The sequence below is a fragment of the Crocuta crocuta genome, unplaced genomic scaffold (assembly GCF_008692635.1).
Source record: "Crocuta crocuta isolate KB4526 unplaced genomic scaffold, BGI_CrCroc_1.0 scaffold266, whole genome shotgun sequence".
In the NCBI taxonomy this organism is placed as follows: Eukaryota; Metazoa; Chordata; class Mammalia; order Carnivora; family Hyaenidae; genus Crocuta; species Crocuta crocuta.
The window spans coordinates 1930846-1952492 of NW_027531005.1; the positions used below are offsets into that span (position 1 = coordinate 1930846).

General features: G+C 42.4%; 1 protein-coding gene across 1 annotated transcript in view; it reads right to left on the bottom strand.

Moving 5' to 3' along the window:
• BPGM (bisphosphoglycerate mutase) overlaps positions 1-21647 on the bottom strand; it is a 49394-nt gene that overhangs the window by 7496 nt on the left and 20251 nt on the right. The window contains exons 3-4 of the mRNA XM_077770707.1: positions 20843-21172; positions 6277-6938 (exon numbers count right to left, since the gene is read on the bottom strand). Of these exons, the coding sequence (XP_077626833.1) occupies positions 6277-6877 (601 nt within the window). The 5' untranslated portion in view covers positions 6878-6938; positions 20843-21172. The remainder of the gene's footprint in view (positions 1-6276; positions 6939-20842; positions 21173-21647) is intronic.

Below are 21647 nucleotides of genomic sequence, written 5' to 3' on the forward strand. Positions count from 1 at the left end.
CACTTTAATTACTTCTTTAAAGACTCTGTGTCCAAATACAGTCACATTCGGAACTACTGAAGGCCAAGACTTCAATAGGAATGTACAATACACAGCATTTTTAATACAATTTCCTTCACTTAGCATAATGCAGTTGAGGTTCAGCCACGGTGTTGAATGTATCAGTAGTTTGTTCCTTTTCACGAGAGCAGTTTCTTTAAGCAAAACAGCTTAGCAATCAATGACTGATTGGTCAAATGAAACAAAGTATGACCCAGATACACTGAACAGCAGAGTAAAACACAGGATGAACCTCAGCTTTCCAGGAAGCTCACAGCCTCGCTCTAGTTCCTGTATCAAACAGGATATGTATGTAAAATGCCTAGAGCTGCACTTAGCAGGCGCTCAAAAAGAAAAGGTCACCTTGTACGGCTGGACTAGGGAACACCATTCACAAACCACAATGTTAGGGTAACAGCAATAATAATTTGAGACTCAGTCAGTTGCATCAAATTAACTTTTAATGGTTAACCTGCCAAAGATACTCTTGACTCAGCTTCTTAAAACATAGTATTCCGAACAAAAAATAGATCAAGGCAAAGACTACTTTTCAGAAAAAATTTAAAACAAAAAAGCCCAGGTGGTAATCATGTGTGGAAACTCGGTGAACTGGGTTTGGGTGGAGTTCACAACTCCAACTAATTATCATGATCATGGCTAAGTCAGCTGAGGTCTGTCTGGGTTTCATTTTCCCTCAACAGCATCTTTTTCACAAAAGGAAGAAGTGTCAGTCAGGACTTGACTACCTACAGTATAATGTCCAAATAGTTGAGAACCAAAGTAACATCTTAAGAACCAACACTCTCCATTGTTGAGGCATATACAAGGTAGAGTAGATGTGTAACACTAGTATACTTTTAAGTAGAAAGATCATAAAGCACTTTGAGATTTCAGGGTAGACTAATATTCTAATTAGTTATTTAACTGGGTCATCATCCTTAATCCCCAAAGTTAATGTCTTTAAACAAAAAAGTATTTTTGTGATATGAAAGTATGCTATCACTGATTCTATCAGCCACCACACTCCTCCCCCTCAGAAGGTAACATGTTTTAAGTCTGTCAGGCAGTCTAAGGAGAATACAGGGAAAAATTGCCCAGTTCCCTAAAAGATCCTGTTAATAGGAGAGAATTTTATATAAACATATCTAGAAAGCATGACTAGGAATCAGATGAATCTATAACCACCAACATTTTTACTTTTGTAATCAATGCAACGAATTTAGCAACTTTTGTGGTTAGAGGAAATATGGTACCTGGTCACACCCATTTCAGGGATTCATTCTAAATACTAGTAAAGGCTAACATCTTTATGGTAAGCTGACCACAAAACTTTTCAAGCAGGGCACTTTTGAAAGTGAAAGGAGATGCTATTAATAATTGCACTGGAACAACAGGTATCAACCAGAAAATGGGGGTGATAATAGTCATGTAACTGTACAGTAAGAATAAGTTGGCAATTAAAATGGTAAATTTTATGATCTTTTTCAACAAAATGAACATATATACACACAAATAAATTGACCAGTAGTCCTTCCTGTAAGGTAAATATCTATATTTCCCCCTAAGATTCACTTAATTTCTGGAGTCTTAGAAAGTTAGCATCCAGGGGCTCGTCAGCGGCTCAGTCAGTTAGGTGTCCGACTTCAGCTAAGCTCATGATCCTGTGGTCCATGAGTTTGAGTCCCTCACTTGGTCTCTGTGCTGACAGCTCAGGCCTGGAGCCTGCTTTGGATTCTGTCTCTCTCTTGTTCTGCCCCTCCCCCACTCACACTCTGTCTCTCTCTGTCTCTCAAACATGAATAAATGTTAAAAAAAAATTTTTTTTAAGTTAGCATCCAAATTCAAAGGAATGCTTTCTTTTAGGCTGGGAATTTATCAGGTACCACATAAAACCCTATAACTTGAGTGCCTGAAAGTCAGACATGTGAGGTAAGAGAACTAATGTTGGTATTCCTAATCTTGTAAACCTATACATCCAGAATAAATTTCTAAAAATCTAAAATATCATTAACAGAAATTATGTGGAAGAAATAACACACTATTTCTTCTGATCTTGGGAAAGTCATTTATGCTTAATTCTTAGAGCTGTGACATAGAATACATGAATCTCTTACAGTGTAAGAGAAATCTATTAGTAGAAATCGGCATTTAGGGAACCCCTAAAACAAGACATGGTAACTAATTTATGAAGTGATTCTAAAATCTAAAATAATTTCTTCCATGTTAGGTTTGGAGGTCGTTATAGGGAATCACAGTAACACCAAAGAGCTCCATGAATCTTAACAACGGCACCACCAGGGGGAACTATAGGCCAAAAGGAACAAAGTTGTTCTACTGGGATGGGTGAGCCAAGAGTACACGCCAGCCTCTGCCTTCCTATGTGAAGATCCCAATCTTCACATCCACACCATTTGTTTTCCCATCCTAGGGCTTGTGCCTAATGGCATATTCTGGATTTTCAGCCATTTTTTTCATCCTGAATGTCTGCCATCCGCCCTGGTCACCGACCCTCCCATTTCCATTCCTTGTCTCCCTCATCTATACCTCCCTTGTCCTCTGCTGCAGACACTGGCCAACTCCACAGCTTTCCTACTTTTACATACTTCCTCCTCAAATCTCATACCATTTGCCTCGTCTAGCATGAACACTGCTATTTTAAATCAGTTATCTTCCAAATAACAACATTCTGTATAAGGCCTGTAGATAGGGATAGGGATAAGAATTATAATTTAAGGGTGCTTCAGTTGCGCTAAACTCTGAAAAGTGATTTAGTGCTATACATTCAACTTAGGGGGAAAATAAAAAAGATCTCCAGAAGAAAGCTTAAATAAAGCTTGAGGACTAAGGCCTACTAATTTCTCAGCATTTCTGCTCTAGCGGTCAAAGCTGTAGTTTATTTTATTTTTCCTTATTCTTTACGCCACATCCATACATGCCTACTTTGGATAGTACTTCCCATATTTGCCCTAAAATATTTTTGTCTATGTTAGATCCTTTAATCTTTCAATCCCATTGATTAAACTATTTTTGCAGCTTTAATTTGATAATTCACATACCATACGATTCACCCATTTACTCAGTGGCTTTAAGTATGTGCGACCATCATCACAATCAATTTCAGCATGTTTCACCACCCCAACAAGAAACTCTGTACCTAACAGCAGTCACTCTTTATTCCACACTCCTCCACCTCCACTCCAGGCCTAGGAAACATATAAGCTATTTTTTATCTGTAAAGATTTGGCCATTCTGGACATTTAAGTAGAACTGCACAATAAATGTTTCTTTGTGACTCCCTTCTTTCAGGGAATGATGACTGCAAAGTTCATCCATGTTGTAGCACATAGGAGTATTTCATTGTTTTGTTTTGTTTTTTCCTTCTGTAGTATTTTTTTTTTTTTTTTACAAATAGTTTATTGTCAAATTAGTTTCCACATAACACTCAATGCTCATCCCCATAAGGGTCCTCCTCTATGCCCATCCCCCCCTCCCCCCCACATCCATCAGTCCTCAGTTTTTGTCATCATTCAAGAGTCTTTCATGGTTTGCCTCTCTCCCTTTCCCCCACCATTTCCCCCCTTCTTCTCCCCCTTGGTCCTCCGTCAAGTTCCTCCTAATCCTCCTATACGTGCAAATATTTCATTGTTTTTTATTGCTGAATTATATTATATGGATACCAAATTTAATGTATCTGATCACTAGGTGACACGCATTTGGGATGCTTCTGTGTTTTGGCTCCTATGAATAATCCTGCTATGAATGTTTGTGTACAGGTTTTGTTTGCACATAGGTTTTTATTTCTCTTAAGTATTGTTATGAGTTGAACTGTTACCCCTCCAAAAAAGTTATGTTGAAGTCCTAACCTCAGATGTGACCTTATTTGGAAATAGGATCTTTATAGAGGTAATCAAGTTAAAATGAGATCTTTTGTCCTACTCTAATATTATTTGTGTTCTTATGCAAAGGAGGAGTTTGGACAAGAGACAGCAAGTGAAGACTGAGGGCTGTATGGACACATCTACAAACCAGGGAATGCCAAAGATGCTCAACAAACCCAAGAAACTAGAAGACACAAGAAAGGATAGAGAGAATATGACCCTGGCAACACTTTAATTTAGGACTTCCAGCCCCCCAGAACTGTGAGGAAAATTAGTATCTGTTGTTTTAAGCCTTGCAGTTATTGGTACTTTGTTACAGTAGCACTAGGAAATGAATACAGGAAAATACCTAGGAAATAGAACTGGTGGGTCATATGCAAAGTGCATGTCTAATCAATTGAGAAGATGCCAGACTGTTTTCCACAGCGGCTATACCAAATGATTGTTTTTCAGTAAATTATTAATGGTTTCAAAACCTCCCTCAAATACAGAAAGTAAGCTTTCTGTGGGTAACCGTGCCGTCCACAGGTAATTCTCGCTCTACTCTGACCAGGGTGACAGTCTTCTTTACCATTAGTTAAACCTTCCCATTCCCTTCAAAAAAGAGCAGTAACAAAGAGTGAAAACCCAGAAGGGGTATCTGGATTGGGCTGTGGCTAGGGATGCAGAATAATCTTAAAGACATCTAAACCCAAAGACAGTTGAAGAATAAATGGTATTAAATAGCAAGAAATCATTTTTAAAGGGAGGGTTTCCTAGCTAAGACAGGGAAGAAAAGAGGTTCCTGAAGGAAATGATGGCATTTTCTTTAGGGAAGGGAGATTGGCCACAGAGAGACTGAAGTCTCATCTCTGGAAAAAAGGGAACTGGCGTGGTCAAACAGAATACATCTTCTGGCAGAAACTTCAGAATTCTGAATTTCAGTTTGCTGTTGACCTAACAGAAGGCTCAACTCTTCTTCAAACAATAAAGTACTGTGGTCCAACAATGATGAAGTTATTTATCATTAATCAAATACCTGACTATTCTCAAAGAGGAAGAATAGAACCCTTTATGTAGTTGAGTAAATAAGATATATACACAAACAGATTGAGTGCCATGTCTAGCCAATAACACTTTTAATAGCCAATAAAGTCTGTAGAATTTAGATCTCTGCACAACTAAAAGATGCAGGCATACGAGTAATGATTTGGCTCTTGGCCATGTTATAAAAATTAGGGGTAGAAGCACATGCTAAAAAACGTTTACAATAAAACCTCGTAAAGATCACTTTGTTTGGTTACCAATAACCTATTTTCACTTATTTCACATACACTGTCCACTTTTTCACAGCCTCATAGAGAAAAGTAAAGCAGAATGGGCAAGGAATGTTAGAGAAATGCATTCTAATATCCTGGGCTAACTACTGCTGCTACCGACAGGAAAACAGAGGACAGAGCAGGTCACTCAAAAAGCACAAATGCCTGGGATTACTTCATGAAGGGAGAAAGGGGAAGGAAGAACCCCCTGTAAGTGTCACAGTGCAGTCACTGATGCCCCAAATTGGTGAGCCTGAGTCCTTAGGGGCTCCTAGTTTACGTCCCTTAAAAGGAAGATAATAATATTGTACATTTCAGAATACGTTTAGAATACAACATGAAGCAGATAAAATAAAATTGAGCCGACTGATTATCTCCAATAAGACATCCTTTTATTTTCCTTCTTCCCAACTTTCTCCCAGTCAATGACTAAGTCTGGTCTGGAAAGAAAGGACTGGAACAAAGGAATTGTTCAAGAAACTCAGATCTGAAATGCTGGAATACTTGTTCAGTGTTGGAAGAGCATGGGAAACACTGAAGTCTAGATAATTTTGTTTATTTATCTGGAAAGACTCTAAATAAATTGACTTTACACACCATCTCTATAGAAATTTATCCCCTCCCTAGCATGCTTTTACCTTCCTACAACAAAAACCTTATTATCCTTTAGATCAACAGTTCTCAGAGTGAAGAACCCCAAGCAGCAGCAACCAAATCATCTGAAAACACCTTAGAAATGCAAATTCTCCGACCACACCCAGGTCTACAAACTCAGAAACTTCAAGGATGGGGCCAGCAATCCGGAATAGACCAAAGTCTCCCTCCAGGGAATTCTGATGCTTACTAAAGTTTTACAATCACTGCTTTATATAGTATGAATGTGAAAGGCATAGGGTTTTTGATTTATAGAACAAAATGATTCTTTAAGACTGAAATGACAAAAGGGAATAGGGTGAGAAAGTCCCTTATGTAAACTGTGCTCAGAAACCCTGTCCTTTCCAGATTAAGGCCCAAGTATAACACTTAGCAACCTCTAATAAGTAGTAGTATAAACATGGTACCTTCCAGATGTTTCAGGAGAGCCCTGCTGCTATTTCCATGAGCAGATATCAGAACGGTTTTGCCGCTCAAGACTTCAGGAGCAATCCTTTCGTTCCAAAAGGGAAGGAGTCTCTCCAGAACATCCTTTAAGCTTTCAGACCGTGGCAGCTGATCGACAGGTACGTCGCACACTTTATACCTCCTGTCATTGTAGATTTCATGGTAGTAAGGGTGAGATTCGTCGATGGGTGGTGGGGTCACACTGTAGCTTCTCCTCCAGAGCCTCACTTGTTCTTCACCATGATTCAAAGCCATCTGCTCCCTGTTGAGACTGATCAAAGCTCCGTAGTGACGTTCGTTTAGACGCCACGAGCTTTCCACCGGAACCCATTCCTGCCCTAGCTCTTCCAGGATCAGCCAGGCTGTGTGGATGGACCGATTAAGAATGGATGTGAAGACAAGATCAAACTCAAAGTTCAGCGCTTTGAGTTGCTTGCCACAGTTCCGAGCTTCCTCCATTCCTTCACTGTTAAGCTTCTGGTCCACCCAGCTGCAAAACCGATTCTCTTTATTCCAAGCGCCCTCTCCATGTCTTAACATAATCAGTTTGTACTTGGACATGCTGATGGCCGGGCTTCCCTAGCACTTTCAAATGAGCCAGTGTTCAATGACAGCAATACATCTAGAAAGAGAAGGAACAAAAAGCATGTTATGGTCTTCATTCAACTGACTATCTGGGAACGGAAGCGTAACTTTACAACATATACGCCATGGCACATACAGGCATATTCTACAAATAATTAATTACAGGGAACCTAGTCGATTTGACGTTTCGGACAGAGGGACAGTATCTTAATTGTATGATGTGAAATAACAGAACATGTCATTCTAATGGCATGCTGCATTTCCACCAGATAAAAAGGCAGTCTGTGCTTACAGAAGAGAGGATTTAATAGAATGAGTTATAGATGTCTAAACAGATGACTAGTCGCTGGCAACTCCCAGCTCCTAGCAGCTGACTCCAGGTTGAAGGCATCCTTCTCACTCTGTTTTTCCTCTGGTGGAAAAAGCTATATTTACCAGTCTCCTCTTATTAAGGAAGTTAAACATGTTAATTCAATGAACCATGGTATTTGCCTTGTCTGTAAATCACTAATCAGTGGCAACTAGCTCTTCAATGCCACAGGTGACACTACATATAAGAAAATCTAAGGTTCAACATTCAAACTCTAAAAGTGATTTAAAATAACATTAATGCTGAATACAGTACTCACCTAAATAATCTCTCATCTGCCTCAAAACAAAGCTTTGGGCAGGCATAAATCCTGATGCAAAATAACCTATCAAATGCGGGCAGCCGTAGAAGGGATGCTGCCTGGAGAAACAGATAAGCAGGAGCAGGTCTGTAGAAGCGGGAGGAAGCTCACTGATAAGGAGGCCCTGCCTCCTCTGCCCGGCACAAACCGGCCACCTCTCAGCGGAAGAAGAATCTGGGAAAGTGGGACAGACAACCTGATAGTGTTTCTGAACTCCCTAAGTTAGGCTGCTGCCCCAGAGGTGTGCTGGGCCCACTCTGTCCCCTGGACCATCTGCTGTTTTGGCTGCGTCAGGCTGTCCCCGCCCTCTGTGCAGTGGACGTACGTCTGCTGACAAACGCTGCTCGCCTCCCATGCCCAGGTTCTCCACTCCCACCCCGGGCTCTTCCACGCGGGGGGAGCAGACGTGATAGGACCATCCGGGCTTGGTCTTCTGCTGCTCTTGGCAGCTTCCATTAAATGGAGATTTTCTGTCCCACTTAATCTGTGATTCACTCACAGTTACATAACAGTCAGTGACAAAGTTAACTGGAATCTAGGTATCTAGTTTCTTCCTTTCGTTAGTAATTTCCAGAGATTCTGAAAGGGGAAAAAAAAGCCTTTCAAACAAGGCTTCTTCTTCTTGCAAGAGAAGCCAAACTGACGAGGCCCTGAGGGAGGAAGCAGATCGAGGTAATCTGCAAGTAGCTGGAAGACTAGGGCAGCTAGGTTTATGGCTTCCCTTTCTTGTCAAGCATCAGGTTTGAAGCTTTAGTGCACCTGAAGCAGGAAGCATCTGGAAGAGACTGGGCTGAGGCAAAGGTAAGTCACAGAGCTGAGAATTTCTGGAGGAAGAGGGATGCCTCTATCCTCAGCCCAGAGGGGCATCGGCATGGCAGAAGAACAGAGAATGGGATGACAAACATCTGGGCAGTGCCTTGCTGTGTGATTACTGGTGCCTAGGAGCAGAATAATCACGAAGCTAATGAGCTCAAGTTTCAGGATCCTTCACTTGAACAAACACTGTCTAAGGCACTGGCAGAGACCAAATAATGAAGGTGTGTGTGTATGAGTGTGTGTTTAATATGCAAAAGAAAGACATTTTTATATTGTTTCTTCAAAGAGCCCCAATTCACCGAGTACTAGAAGCTTCTATCAGATCAAAAACTAGACCCAACCTCTTGTAACATTTATTTTTGTTTTTTAATGCTGGTAGAGAAGGGGGACGGAGAAAAGTGAAGCTATCAAGTGTTCCTCCACCTCAACCCTTACTTTGACTTGTCAAGCAAGAAGCCTCCTTAGGCTAATAAAGCTATTTTCCCTTCAAATGAAAAAAATGGTATGATGCTCAGTCAGTTGAGCATCTGACTCTTGATTTCAGCTCAGGTCATGATCCCAGGGTCATGGGATTGGGCCCGGCATCAAGCCCCACATCGGGCTCTGTGCTGAGTGTGGAGCTTGCTTAAGATCCTCTCTCTCCCTCTGCCCCTCTCCCCTGCTCATGCTGTCTGTCTCTAAAACATATATTTTAAAAAGGGGTATGATGGACAAACTCTGTAGGCAGAAGCACTTCTCCACTGCCTTTGATTATGAACTATACCAAGAGAATAAAAAATATTTATAGCAATAACATCATGAACATTCAGGCACTTACTACCAAGCTTGCAGTATTTTAATCTGCTATATTTGCTTACTCTGTTTAAGAAATAAAACAATTTCTCTGTCCCTCCACCCCCAAAATATATACACTAGAGCAGAGAAACAGTACCACAGCCACAAAGACTACACCCCCCTCCCTCTGGTGTACAGGGGTGAACACAGGACAAAGTGGCAGATTAGTGCATCTATCTTGGGTATATTAAGTCACTTTCTTCCTTCCTCCTTGCTGCTATCAACTGACTTCCCTGAATACTTACAGGGGAGCTGTTGAGGTTTAAAGTTTAAGATTTTAATCATCATGGGGGGGGGGACGCCTGGGTGGCTTAGTCGGTTAAGCGTCCGACTTTCGCTCAGGTCATGATCTTGCGGTTCGTGGGTTCAGGCTCCGCGTCAGGCTCTGTGCTGACTGCCAACTCAGAGCCTGGAGCCTGTTTCAGAGTCTGTGACTCCCTCTCTCTCTGACCCTCCCCTGCTCACGCTGTCTCTCTCTCTCTGTCTCTCTCTCCTAGAAATAAATAAAAATATTTAAAAAAAAAAGATTTTAATCATCATGGGAGCTGGTATACCAAGCGTTTACCAACAAACACAGAAACACACATGCTGGGCCACAGGCATGATGGGAACTATGGAAAACTGTAGGGAACATGTGTGCTTCTCCGATGGACGTGACTCTTGTGCAAATGGACAGAGCTTTTGTATAACCTGGTCTCACTGAACTAAGGGTCCCACTCTTACAGCCTTTCTGGAGAACACACAGGAGGGACTCCTCAAAGCAAACACTGGACAGAATGTAAGACTTGAAGTCAGGCCACAGAGAACCTATGGACTCAGTTTTGTCTTTAGGGTAAATAAACGTCTTCTTTAAAAAACATAAAAATGGTCATTTCAGGGGGCACCTGAATGGCTCAGTTGGTTAAGTGTCTGACTTCAGCTCAGATCATGATCTCATAGGTCATGAGTTCAAGCCCCACGTCGGGCTCTGTGCTGAAAGCTCAGAGCCTGGAGCCTGCTTCAGATTCTGTGTCTCCCTGTCTCTCTGCTCCTCCCCTGATAGCTCTCTCTCTCTCTCTCTCTCAAAAATAAATACTAATATTTTTTAAATGGTCACTTCAGTTCTTAAAAGTTCATATAAAAATAAAAGGGGTAGCTACTACTTAGCTCCTCCATGTTTCTGTGAGGATGAAGACTGGGGTTCCTGGATCTTCTAATTTTCAAAAACACCAGAAATGTACTTAAAAAAATTTTTGTGAGGCAGAGAGGGAGTGGGAGGGTTGTGAGCAGGGGAAGGACAGAGGGGTTGAGAGAGAGAGAGAGAGAGAGAGAGAGCAAGCGCGAGCGGGCATTAAGCAGGCTCCACGCTCAGTGCAGAGTCCGATGTGGAGCTCAGTCCCACAACCCCGGGATCATGCCCTGAGCCAAAATCAAGACTCAAGAGTCAGATGCCCAAACAACTGAGCCACCCAGGTGCCCCAGAAATGCACATTTTTATGTGAAATCTGATATTAATACTGGTGACTAATTTAAATACATTTTAAAAACATGAACTAAACAAAATGTGTCTGGAAGTTAGATGGAGTCTGCTAACATATGTACCATGACTTACAGAGAACTCTCCAGGCCACAGATGAGTGACGAGGCCACCATACCCCAGGAGAAGGTCAGTCCCCCAGCCTCCAGGCTCCAGTCCCAGCTTTCCTCTGCCTTGTCCAACACCCTCTAACTCCCACATGTGCTGCGCTCCTTGCCCCTGACCCTCCTTCACCAAAGCCCTGGCCAGTGCCCCACAGAGCCTCAGCTCTGTAATCAAACTTCCACTCAACTTTGGACTCTTCCTGGAATGCTTCCACCAGCTCTGAGCTTTAACCATGCTGAAAATGAACTAAAGCAAAACTACCTCTCCCAGGTGTCTGCTTCCCCCTTGAGTCGGGGGTGCTTCTGCCTAAAGTCCTGGGACACGGGCAGCTAGGGGCCAGGCAGAGTCCTACTCCCTTTCAATCCAGACCAAATGCCTCCACCCCCACCATCTTTTGGGGGAGGGGAGAAGCTCTGATTCTGAGAGTCTTGCTATAATGAGATGTAGCTCTCTTGCCTTCATTTATTAACTGCAAACTTCCTGAAAAGTGAGCACCCTATTTAAAATCCTCCATCACTTCCTGTTGGTCTTAGGATAAAGTCCAAAATCCTGAACGTGATTTGCAAGGCTTTGGTTTTCTTTTACTTCCTTGAGCATGTCACGTTCTTTCTTCCTTCAGCACCCTTGCACATACTGTACCCTACCCAGAGCCCTTGCCCTGCATCCCCTCCCCTCCACTGCCACTTTGGTCCCACCCAACTGGAGGTAACCTCTACTCACCCTTTAGATCAGCTGTGTCCAATCACAATACACTGCAAGCCACATATATCATTTTAGGTTTTGTAAAAGTCATATTAAAAAGGGAAAAGAAATAAATGAAATTAATCTTAATAATATATTTTATTTAGGGGCACCCAAGTGGCTCAGCCAGTTGAGCATCCGACTCTTGGTTTCAGCTCAGGCCATGATCTCACAATTTTGCGGGTTCAAGCCCCACATTGGGTTCTGTGCTCTACTTGGGATTCTCTCTCTCCCTCTCTCTCTGCCCCTCCCCCACTCATGCTCTCTCTCTCAAAATAAATAAACTTAAAAAATGTATTTTATTTAACCTTATAGATTCAAGATACTATTCTAACATACAATCTATATACAATTATTAATGGGGTATTTTACATTCTTTATTTTCATAGTAGGTCTTTGAAACCTGATATGTATTTTATACTTAAAGCATATCTCAATTTGGACCAGCCACATTTCAAAGGTTCAATAGCCACATGTGACCAGTGGCTACCATATTGATAAGAACAGCTTAAGAGCTTAGTTTAAGGGTTATTTCCCCTAGGTCAATGGTTCTCAAACTTGAATTTACATCAGAATCGCCAAGAGAAGTGGTTAAAACAGAGGGCTGGGCCTCATCTCCCAAGGCCTGACTGAGGGCATCTGGGGCAGGCCTGAGAATCTGTATTTCTAACAAGCTCCCACATGATACTGACATCCTGCCAGTCTGAGGGCTGTGTTTTGAGAACCTCTGCTCTAGGCAGACTCCTCTGCCTTTCCCCCTTTCACCTATTGGGAAGTGGTCAGTCCTGCTTGGTACACACTGTTGAAGTGTTATGGAAACTGGTCTGGATCACCCCGCCGAAGAACCAAGTGGCACTCGGAGATCTTGGAAGGCAGGAAGTATATTTTACACTGGTGGGAAAGTGATCAGAGGAGATCACTCTCCAGAGGTCTGATCCCAGAGCATAAGCAGAGGGGACAATTTATAGTCTGTTCGCTCCCGGCAAGCGGGGTGGGAAGGAAAACCCTGAAGGAGAGTCTTTGGGCAGGGACTGGAATTCCCCTTTCAGTCCTGCCAGCCATCTTACCACAGATTTTTCCCTATCAGAAGCACCCTGCTCTACAACACTGGGTACAGTTGTGACGGGCCACTTGTGACAGATTACTTGTATAGTAGGCACTTAGTAGGGAGGTGTGTTGACGGAACCAAAGTCAGTTCGACAGAGGTGATTACATCGTGCTAAAGAGCCTAAGGCTTGACCATTTTAGCGGTAACTGCCAAAGTAAAAAACACTCAGTTGGCAGGCCCGAGGGGTTAGGAAGCCTGAATTCAAGAATCACAGTGTATTTAATGGCAAAGCCAGAGCCAATAACAATCATCCATTACACTTCCGTATCCTTAACAGTTTAATATATTTATTAATGCTCATATCTCCAGAGAGGAGACTCCAACGGACCATATTACACCATAGGTTAAGTAACTAGAATTCAAATAAAAACTTGAAAAAAACAAAAAACAAAACCCAACCAACCAACCAACAACTACGTGGCAAATTAGAACTACAATCCACACCTTCTGCCTCTAATACCTGTGCTCTTTCTCCTCACCACGAGAGACTTCAGGGTCTGGGTTTTTGGGTATTTAGGCTCGCTTGGCTTCACTTCACAGGAGCACCTCCAGTCACGACTTGTCCTTCCAAACCCAGGCAGTCATTTCATAAAATGCGTACAAACAAGGTGAGTATGAAGGAGGGTTCAGCTTATGACTGCTCTTGAGAAAAACCTCAAGGTACAAAGTCAAGTGGGCAATTTATAGAGAGGTCCCATACCACAAATATATGCTCCCCACTCTCAGATTAACAACTATTTTTTAAAAATCAAGCTTTGTGTTTCGGGTTGTGTTTGGTAAAGCTAACCACTCTGGAGTTGGTTGTGAAGGTTCCTCATTTATCCCTCGGCAAGGATTATCAGCACCTGAATAAAGCACCAATTTTAGTCAATGATTTACTTCATTCCAAAAGGGGCTACACAGGTCACTGAATTAGCAAACCCCAAGGTTTCTTCCTTTTAAAGTATGGTAATGCTCAAGGAAAAAATTTACTAAACAAATAGATCTTTTATATGCTTCTGTGTCTCCCCTTCTCACCCCTCCCTCTTCACAGTTTCCTGTCCTTCTGGCCAATACTTATTTAGTCCTCCGACACCTAACCTGCGCCTTGACCACTCGACTGAACTGGTGTCTCAAAAAAGATGCTAATTAGTCATTTCTTATTAAGTGAAATCTATCTTCTCTCAGGACTCACAACACTTTGGTCCCTTTGAAACTGACTACTTCGATCAAGGGGGCACAATTATTCTAAGATTTCAGGGCTGCTTTTCTCTCAGCTCTTCTGTTTGTTACATCCTTGTCTGGAGTCTGTACACCATGAAAGTTTGAATGGCTTACCATTCTCCATATGCACCTGTTCCCTTGCTTCTTCTCATTATTCCCTTAGGCTAGAATTCCTTTTTCTTTTTCTATAAATCGGAGTCTTGAACATCTTTCCATGTGATGATGAAGACAGCATGTGATATCACAGCAGCTAATATTCATGGAGGGCTCACCATGTGATTTGGGACTATTTGAATCCTCAACCACCATTCTATGGAGAAGATTCTAGGATTACTTCCATTTTATAGATGCAGAAACTTAGGTGGAAAGGTCAACTTGTCCAAGGTGACAGAGACTGTAAATAGCAGAGCTGGCAATCAGTCTCGGGCAGGCTGGAGCCCAAAGCCTATCTTTGCACCTTGAACCACTCTGCTACACTGCCACACAGACATCCAAGGCTCTCCTCAGTCCTTGGAAACCCAACTTTACTCACCACTTGAATCACATTAAAATGGATGATTTACAAATTGACAGCCCCAAACGTTCCTCTGTCTCCCCAGTCTGGTCTAATGATTCATTCTTTAAACATGTGCTGCAAACCCCACTTGAGCATGACATAAAGCTAGGACTGTGAGGAGTACAGGATCCAACACAGATAGGTCTTCAAGGAACTGATGGGGATAAAGGATGTGTGTGTGTGTCACTAAAGCAGAAAGGCATCCACACCATAAGAAAGCACTTCATTCATAAGGGAGATTAAAAAAAGACAAGTTATTTCTGAGTAAAGCTCATGGACATGGCACTATTTAAGCTGGATTTGGAAAGATGTTCAAGACTCAAGAGTTATAGAAAAAGCAAAAGGAATTCTAGCCTAAGGGAATAATGAGAAGAAGCAAGGGAACAGGTGCATATGGAGAATGGTAAGCCATTCAAACGGGATGGAGTATAGATAGGGTGACCACATTTCCTGCTTTGCCTAGAACAGTCTTGCTTTAGGCCTGTTTCCCTAACATAACTATTATAGGACCCCTTTCACACCTGAGTGCCCCATTTGGAAAATTATATGATCCCCATCCTAAGTATAGGGTCTAACAAGGAAGTAGGAGGAGATTAGCCTAGAAAGATAAGATTGAATAGTGGCCCCAGAAAGGTTTTGTGACGAAGATACGTTCTTCTAGAAGTATTGGGACATCACTAAAAGTTTAATAACATGTATTTTAGGAGGATCAGGCAGCATTTACAAACACAATGAGATGGGAAAAACCACTGATATGAAAACTTGGGAGGCTTTTGTAATGATTTGGGTAATATATAATGGAGACCTGGACCAGAATAATGACTGTTGAGATGGGATGCAGGAGATTAATGTGAAAGACAGTACAGCTTAGCTGAGGTGTCGACAACTTTTTCTGTAAAAGGCCACATAGTAAACTTTTTAGGCTCCTTGGGCTATATGGCTTCTGTTGCAATTACTCAATCCTGCCATTGTAGCTGATAGCAGCCATAGACAGTTCATAAATGAAGCTTCATCCCAATAGAACTTTATGTATGGACATTGAAATTAGAATTTTATATAATTTTCATATATGTGAAATATTGTCACTCTTTGATTTTATTTCAACCAGTAAACAATGTAAAAACTATTCATAGCTTGTGGGCTGTACACAAACAGGTGGTAGACCAGAAGGCCTTAGTTTGCTGATCCCTGGCCTAGCTGGATACCATACTCAGAGCCACTGATCATATCAGCATTTTGAAACTTTAAGCATCCTGTCATGGAATAATCTCAGAATTATTAAATCACCTGATTTTATTCTTGGCCAGAATCACAAGTACCTTGAGTAATGAAACCCCATTCATAATTGTAGTTATTGCTCACAGAATACTGAACCCATTTAAATCAGTCTGAGGAGCTTACTTTTGCTTAACTGATGTAATTCATAATGGGTTCAAGGTAAAGTTACAGAAAAAATATATTCATGGTATTAACCAATTTCAAAAATAGGCTGTTTTGACATGCTTTACTTCTCTTAGACTATCTTCTACATAAATTGCCATAGTGTCTTGCACTTCAGGTGAATGTACACTGGCTTGGGAATACAAGCTGAGCAACTGGCTCAGTAGTAGAGCAATAGGTGATTCAAAGGAAACATGCGATGCAGGTGACATCTTTTCAAAGACTTTTTGCTATATGTAGGTATAGAAATTCCATCTAAATTGCCTGTAGAGCAAAAAATATTCTTTCCATAAATGCCACCATAAAACTGAAGTTATCTTATTTATTTTTAAATGTTTATTTATTTTTAAGAGAGAGAGAGTCAGTGGGGGAGGAGCAGAGAGAAAGGGAGACACAGAATCTGAAGCAGGCTCCAGGCTCTGAGCTGTCAGCACAGAGCCTGATGCGAGGCTTGAATCCATGAACCATGAGTGAGATCATGACCTGAGCTGAAGTCGGATGCTTAACCGACTGAGCCACCCAGGTGCCCCTATTTATTTATTTTTTTTAGAATTAGCGTCCTTTTAGCAAGGCAAGCCTGGAGAGAGCAAGTAGGTAGGGGGCTGATGCAGATACATGGCCCCACATTTACTGAGGTTACTACTACATTTCCAGGACCTTAGGTACTTTCAACAAATGTAGCACAACCATCTTGCTACTGCCTCCTACTCCTGCCTTTCATTAAGCACATAATTTCACCTACCTCCCCCGCCAACCTCGATAACTGAGGCTCGTCCTGTCTTCCAAGCTAATGCTGCTGAGACATTGCTGCTTCCCTTCCTCAGGTGTTTGAAAAGTAATGATGTCTAATACTCTAGTATAACAACTCATGAGTGGGTGGGGAAAATTATAGGATAAAGACGAGTCTAAAAACGTAGTTTGTTTTCTGCTTCCAAAAACTGAGTAAGCAATGTGATCAATGATATAATGTTGAGGTAATATAAAAATAATGGATACAGAAGGGCACCTGGGTAGCTCAGTCAGTTAAGTGTCTGACTCTTGATTTTGGCTCAGGTCATGATCTCAGTTTGCGAGTTTGAGCCCTGTCCCTCTCCCTTCCTCTCTCTCTACTCCTCTCCTACTCATTCTCTCTCGCTCTCGCTCTTCTTTCTCAAAATAAATAAATAAATAAATAAACTTAAAAAACAATATGGGATACAGAGCCAGGGTTGCTTTGATCAAAAGATTACCCTTAATTATTAGCTTTTCAAATGCTACTCTCAACCACTCAGATGTCTTTCCTAGTCCAAACCCCCCACTGCATAGCTTTGAACAACTCTTAACCTAACTCTATAGGAATCTAACTCTCTAGAACATAGGCTGGCTGCATTTGAAGACAGAAAAAACAGAGGTTAGCCATGTTTCTGATAAATTAAAAAGGAACTGTTCTTAAGGGAAATGAAATCCAGAGCTTGGTTCTTGGAAGTCTCAACAAAATATTCTTTCCCCCAAACCAAGCTCAATATTAAAAGTTCAAACATGTACCTAAAAGTACCTTGTTTTCCACCATCTATTGCTTTCCCTAAAGCTTTACAGTAACTTTTCCATTTGTATTTGTAATCTAAGGGCTCCTCTCGGCCAGGAGCAAATGCTATCACTTCCAGGTGTTTGGCAGGCTTTATGACTGTCAGTCTCCAACCTTACATCTCCCAGCAGCCCCCACTGATCACTTGGTACCCTGTAGCAAACCCCAGCAGGGAGACCCCTAGTCACAGGGAAGAGGTCTGCATCCGTAATGAGATGAGTGTTTGCCTGGGGCATGTTGCTTGTTCCGGCCTGCAAACACTGATGAGCACAACACCCACTCAGGACACCTCCTAACTATGGTTACTTATTCCCCCAGGATAATAGCTTTTGTCAACACAAACAACTCCCACCAAATCCCAGAAGTCTGAAGTCAAGAAACCTGGGACCTTACTCCCAGCTCTGCTACTTATTGACAGCATGATATTGACCAAGTTATTCAAATTTTCTGGACCTCGGGTTCCTTATCCACAAAGATAAGGATAACTGCTGTTCTCAAGGGGCTATGAGTGAAACTAAATGAAATTATGGTTAAGCACCCGGGCCAGAGTGAGAAGTATTCTGGGTTGAACGGAGCAGACTTTAACTAACCAAGACTGTCACAGACCTCAGGCCCTTGAAAGTGAGCCTACCTGGGGCGCCTGAGTGGCTCAGTCGGATAAGCATCCGACTTCGGCTCCAGGCATGAGCTTGCGGTTCGTGGGTTCGAGCCCGGCATCGGGCTCTGTGCTGACTGCCAGCTCAGAGCCTGGAGCCTGTTTCGGATTCTGTGTCTTCCTCTCTCTCTGACCCTCCTCTGCTCACATTGTCTGTCTGTCTCTCTCTCTCTCTCAGAAATAAATAAAAAAATAAAAACTAAAACATTAAAAAAAAAAAGAAAGAAAGTGACCCTACCTTCCTGAGGTATGTGCAGAAGTAAAAGCTGGGAATAAAATAAAACGAGGGGCACCTGGGTGGCTCAGTCGGTTAAGCATCCGACTTCGGCTGAGGCCATGATCTCACAGTCTATGATTCTGAGTCCTGCTTTGAGCTCTGTGCTCAGAGCCTAGAGCCTGCTTTGGATTCTATGTCTCCCTCTCTCTCCCTCTGTCCCTCCCTCATGCTCTGTGTTTCTCTCTCTCAAAAGCAGATTAACATTAGAAAAATAATAATTAAAAAAAAATTTAAAAACCAAAGTAAAATGAGGGCAGGGGTAAAGAGGCAAGGTTAAATTAGGTAGTGGAAGGAGAAATGCAATCAAATGTGTGTATTGGGGGTGTGGGGAGTGGATGATAATATCCAGCTCTAGAAACATAAGTTTCTAGATAAGATATTAAGCCGTATGCTTAATGACAATAAAAATATGGAGCTCTAGAAACATACAAGATATTAAGCAGTATGCTTATGACAAAATATCCAGCTCTAGAAACACACAAGATATTAAGCAGTATGCTTATGACAATCAAAATGCTTTAGTTAAGTGGCTCACATTTACGTCTTACAAGTACATTTTTTTCAATATTTGTAGCCAAATTTCAATGTGAGAGTATCATTAAGTAATAGTTGTAGTCTTATTTCTCCATGTAAACATCCTCTCACACCAGATTTCATTCCAAGGATGTTCAAGAGACCTGTTGCTTCAAATGTTTGTGTGTCCTCTGTTCTCTGAGCACCAGGCCCACAAAAATGAAGGCACGGCTGAATTTAGATGTACCAGTCATTACTTAAAATGAAATGTGCCACTTAATTTCACCTAACTGTAGAAGGCAAAAGAGGAAGAGAGACTGGAAGATCTGCCCAAACACTAACAGCGGTTACCTCTGAGCAATGGAATAAAGGATGACATTTTCTGCCACATTATACTCTGTACAATGGTCATTCTGTACAATGACCAAATTTTCTACAATGATCCATTGGGTTTGGTTTAAACAGGAACACAAAAGAATGAGTACTACCCTTTGTAGATGGGAACTTTCATTTGCTAACAGATTGGCCCAGAATTTACTGCTATGACATTTTTGCTTATGTACTTGTGCTGGAAAATGTCTAATCATCTTCATTTTAAAACGGGCTTTGAACACAGGCATGGCCCTCGGAAACAATCCACTGCAATATCAGCTTTTTAACGATGCAAAAACTAAGAGGGTTGAAATGATTTGTTGAAGATCACACAAATAGCAACAGCTTCATGACTAAAACCTCGGTGTCCTGACTTCCAAGTGAGAGCTCCTTCCATTACACCAGATGTTTGAGTTACACTTCTCTAAAGTCCCACCAATATGGGGATTAGGGGGGGCACTTGTGGTGAGCACAGGGTGATGTATGGAAGTGTCGAATCACTGTATTGTACACCACACCTGAAGCTAAGGTAACACTGTATGTTAACTAACTAGGATTAAAAATAAAAACTGAACATAAAAGAAAGCCCACCACATTTGAAGGCCATCTGTGGTGTGTTGAGATGCTACAGGAATACACGGATGGATAACACCTAGTCCCTGTCCTCAGCGGGGAGAGTTTTAAAACAAAGTACAAACTGAACTCATTACAGAAAACAGTACCAGCTACTGGTGAAAGACGGCATTTGATATTTTTCCTCCAAAAGTCTACACTCAGTCAGTCAACACTCTGGTACCAGTCACAAGCTGTAAATCCTCCATAATTTGGAAGGCAGGCAGTGGGGGAAGAGAGTTATAATAAGTTAGCAAACAACCAATTATCCTTTAACTTTACTTTTTCTGAGTAACTGTGAACTTTACTTCCATCATGCATTCCTGTTGCCCTTCTCTAGTTATGCAGCCCCCATCTCTTTCAAAGGAGAAATATGCTTACTTTTTTTCTTTCTTTTTAAAAAAATTTTAGCGGTTCTAAGAACCTATGATTGAGCTCGTTTTGAGAGCTACATGAAACCACTGCAGATAGTCACCTCTTTCTCCTTCCCTGACATTCAGTTTTTTTCTATCTCCTTAGACTTTTAGGGCCAGGTCTGCCATTGTCCTAAACACAGGGGCATGGCTCTGAAGACACCCCAGCTTGTTTCCAGAACCCCGACTACTGAAGGGGCTCCGCCACACTGTGCCTCCTACGTCCAGGAGAGAGGAGTTCATCACTCCCTCCAACTCCTGTTTATTCTTGCCGTCGAGACACCACTACCAAAGGGGAGTCCTCCTCTCAGCTGACAGAGCTGTGACTCCCACAGGGGCACATTCTGAGAAAGGAACAGCTGAGAGGGACCTTGGGGAGTAAGTGAGGGTAGGAACTCAAGGGGCGGACGAGCGAGCGCCAGATTCTCCCTAAAGACGGAATCCCGGGAGTAAAGAACTGGCCTTCCTGCCCTCAAATTAAAACACCGCATCACTGAAAAACGTTACGGTTCGCAGCAGCAAAATTCGAAAACAAAACCACTCACCTGCAAGGAGGCCACCAGCAGCAGCCGCCGCCGCAGCTCCTCGGAGCCGCCAAGCAGCCAACTCCTCCTACAGCTCATCACCGCCGCCGGCATCGACGCTCTTTTCTAGCTCAGGAGCCAGAAGGGGCAGGTCCTAGCGCTCTGCCTATTGGAGGGTCGAACTGTCATTCATTTAAGGCCTCGCCCCCTTCCCGGGATCAGGTCCGGGTCTTTTCCGCTTTCCAAAGCGCAGCGGGGCAGAAGGCGAGGCATTGATTGGCTCTCTGCGGAGACGAGCATACTCGCAGACCAGTAAGGAGCTGACTTCGACGCCATTGGGCGGACCTGGGCCTGGGGAAGTAGGAAAAAAAGCCCGCAAAGCTGGAGTACTGCCTCGGCGATAGAAACCCTTAGGTTTGGGAAGAGACTAAACCGTTGAGGTGCTGGAAGGCGTTTCGGGTCTCAGATGAAATACCTGCCAGTGTAGAGAAGTGTCCGCGGAATACTGGAAGTGATGAGGTGATACCTTATTTTACTTACGGAAAATTGCATCCTGGGGATGAAGGTGGGAGTCCTCGCAGACGAAAAGCTCCTGCTTTCCTCGCTGTTTGTCAGACTTAGATCTTGCTTTAAAAGCAAAAGTCTTTAAAGTGCCGGACTTATGGGTAGTAACTCTTAGTACGTTAATAAGGACTCCCCTTAGGCACTTCCCCGACACGCTTTTGGCTGGAGAAGAAAAGTGATAGGCGGAATGCATGAAAAGCTTCTAGAACGGTTGGAAGGCGGATGGAGTGGAAAGAGGAGGAGAATTGTAGATTGGGAGGCC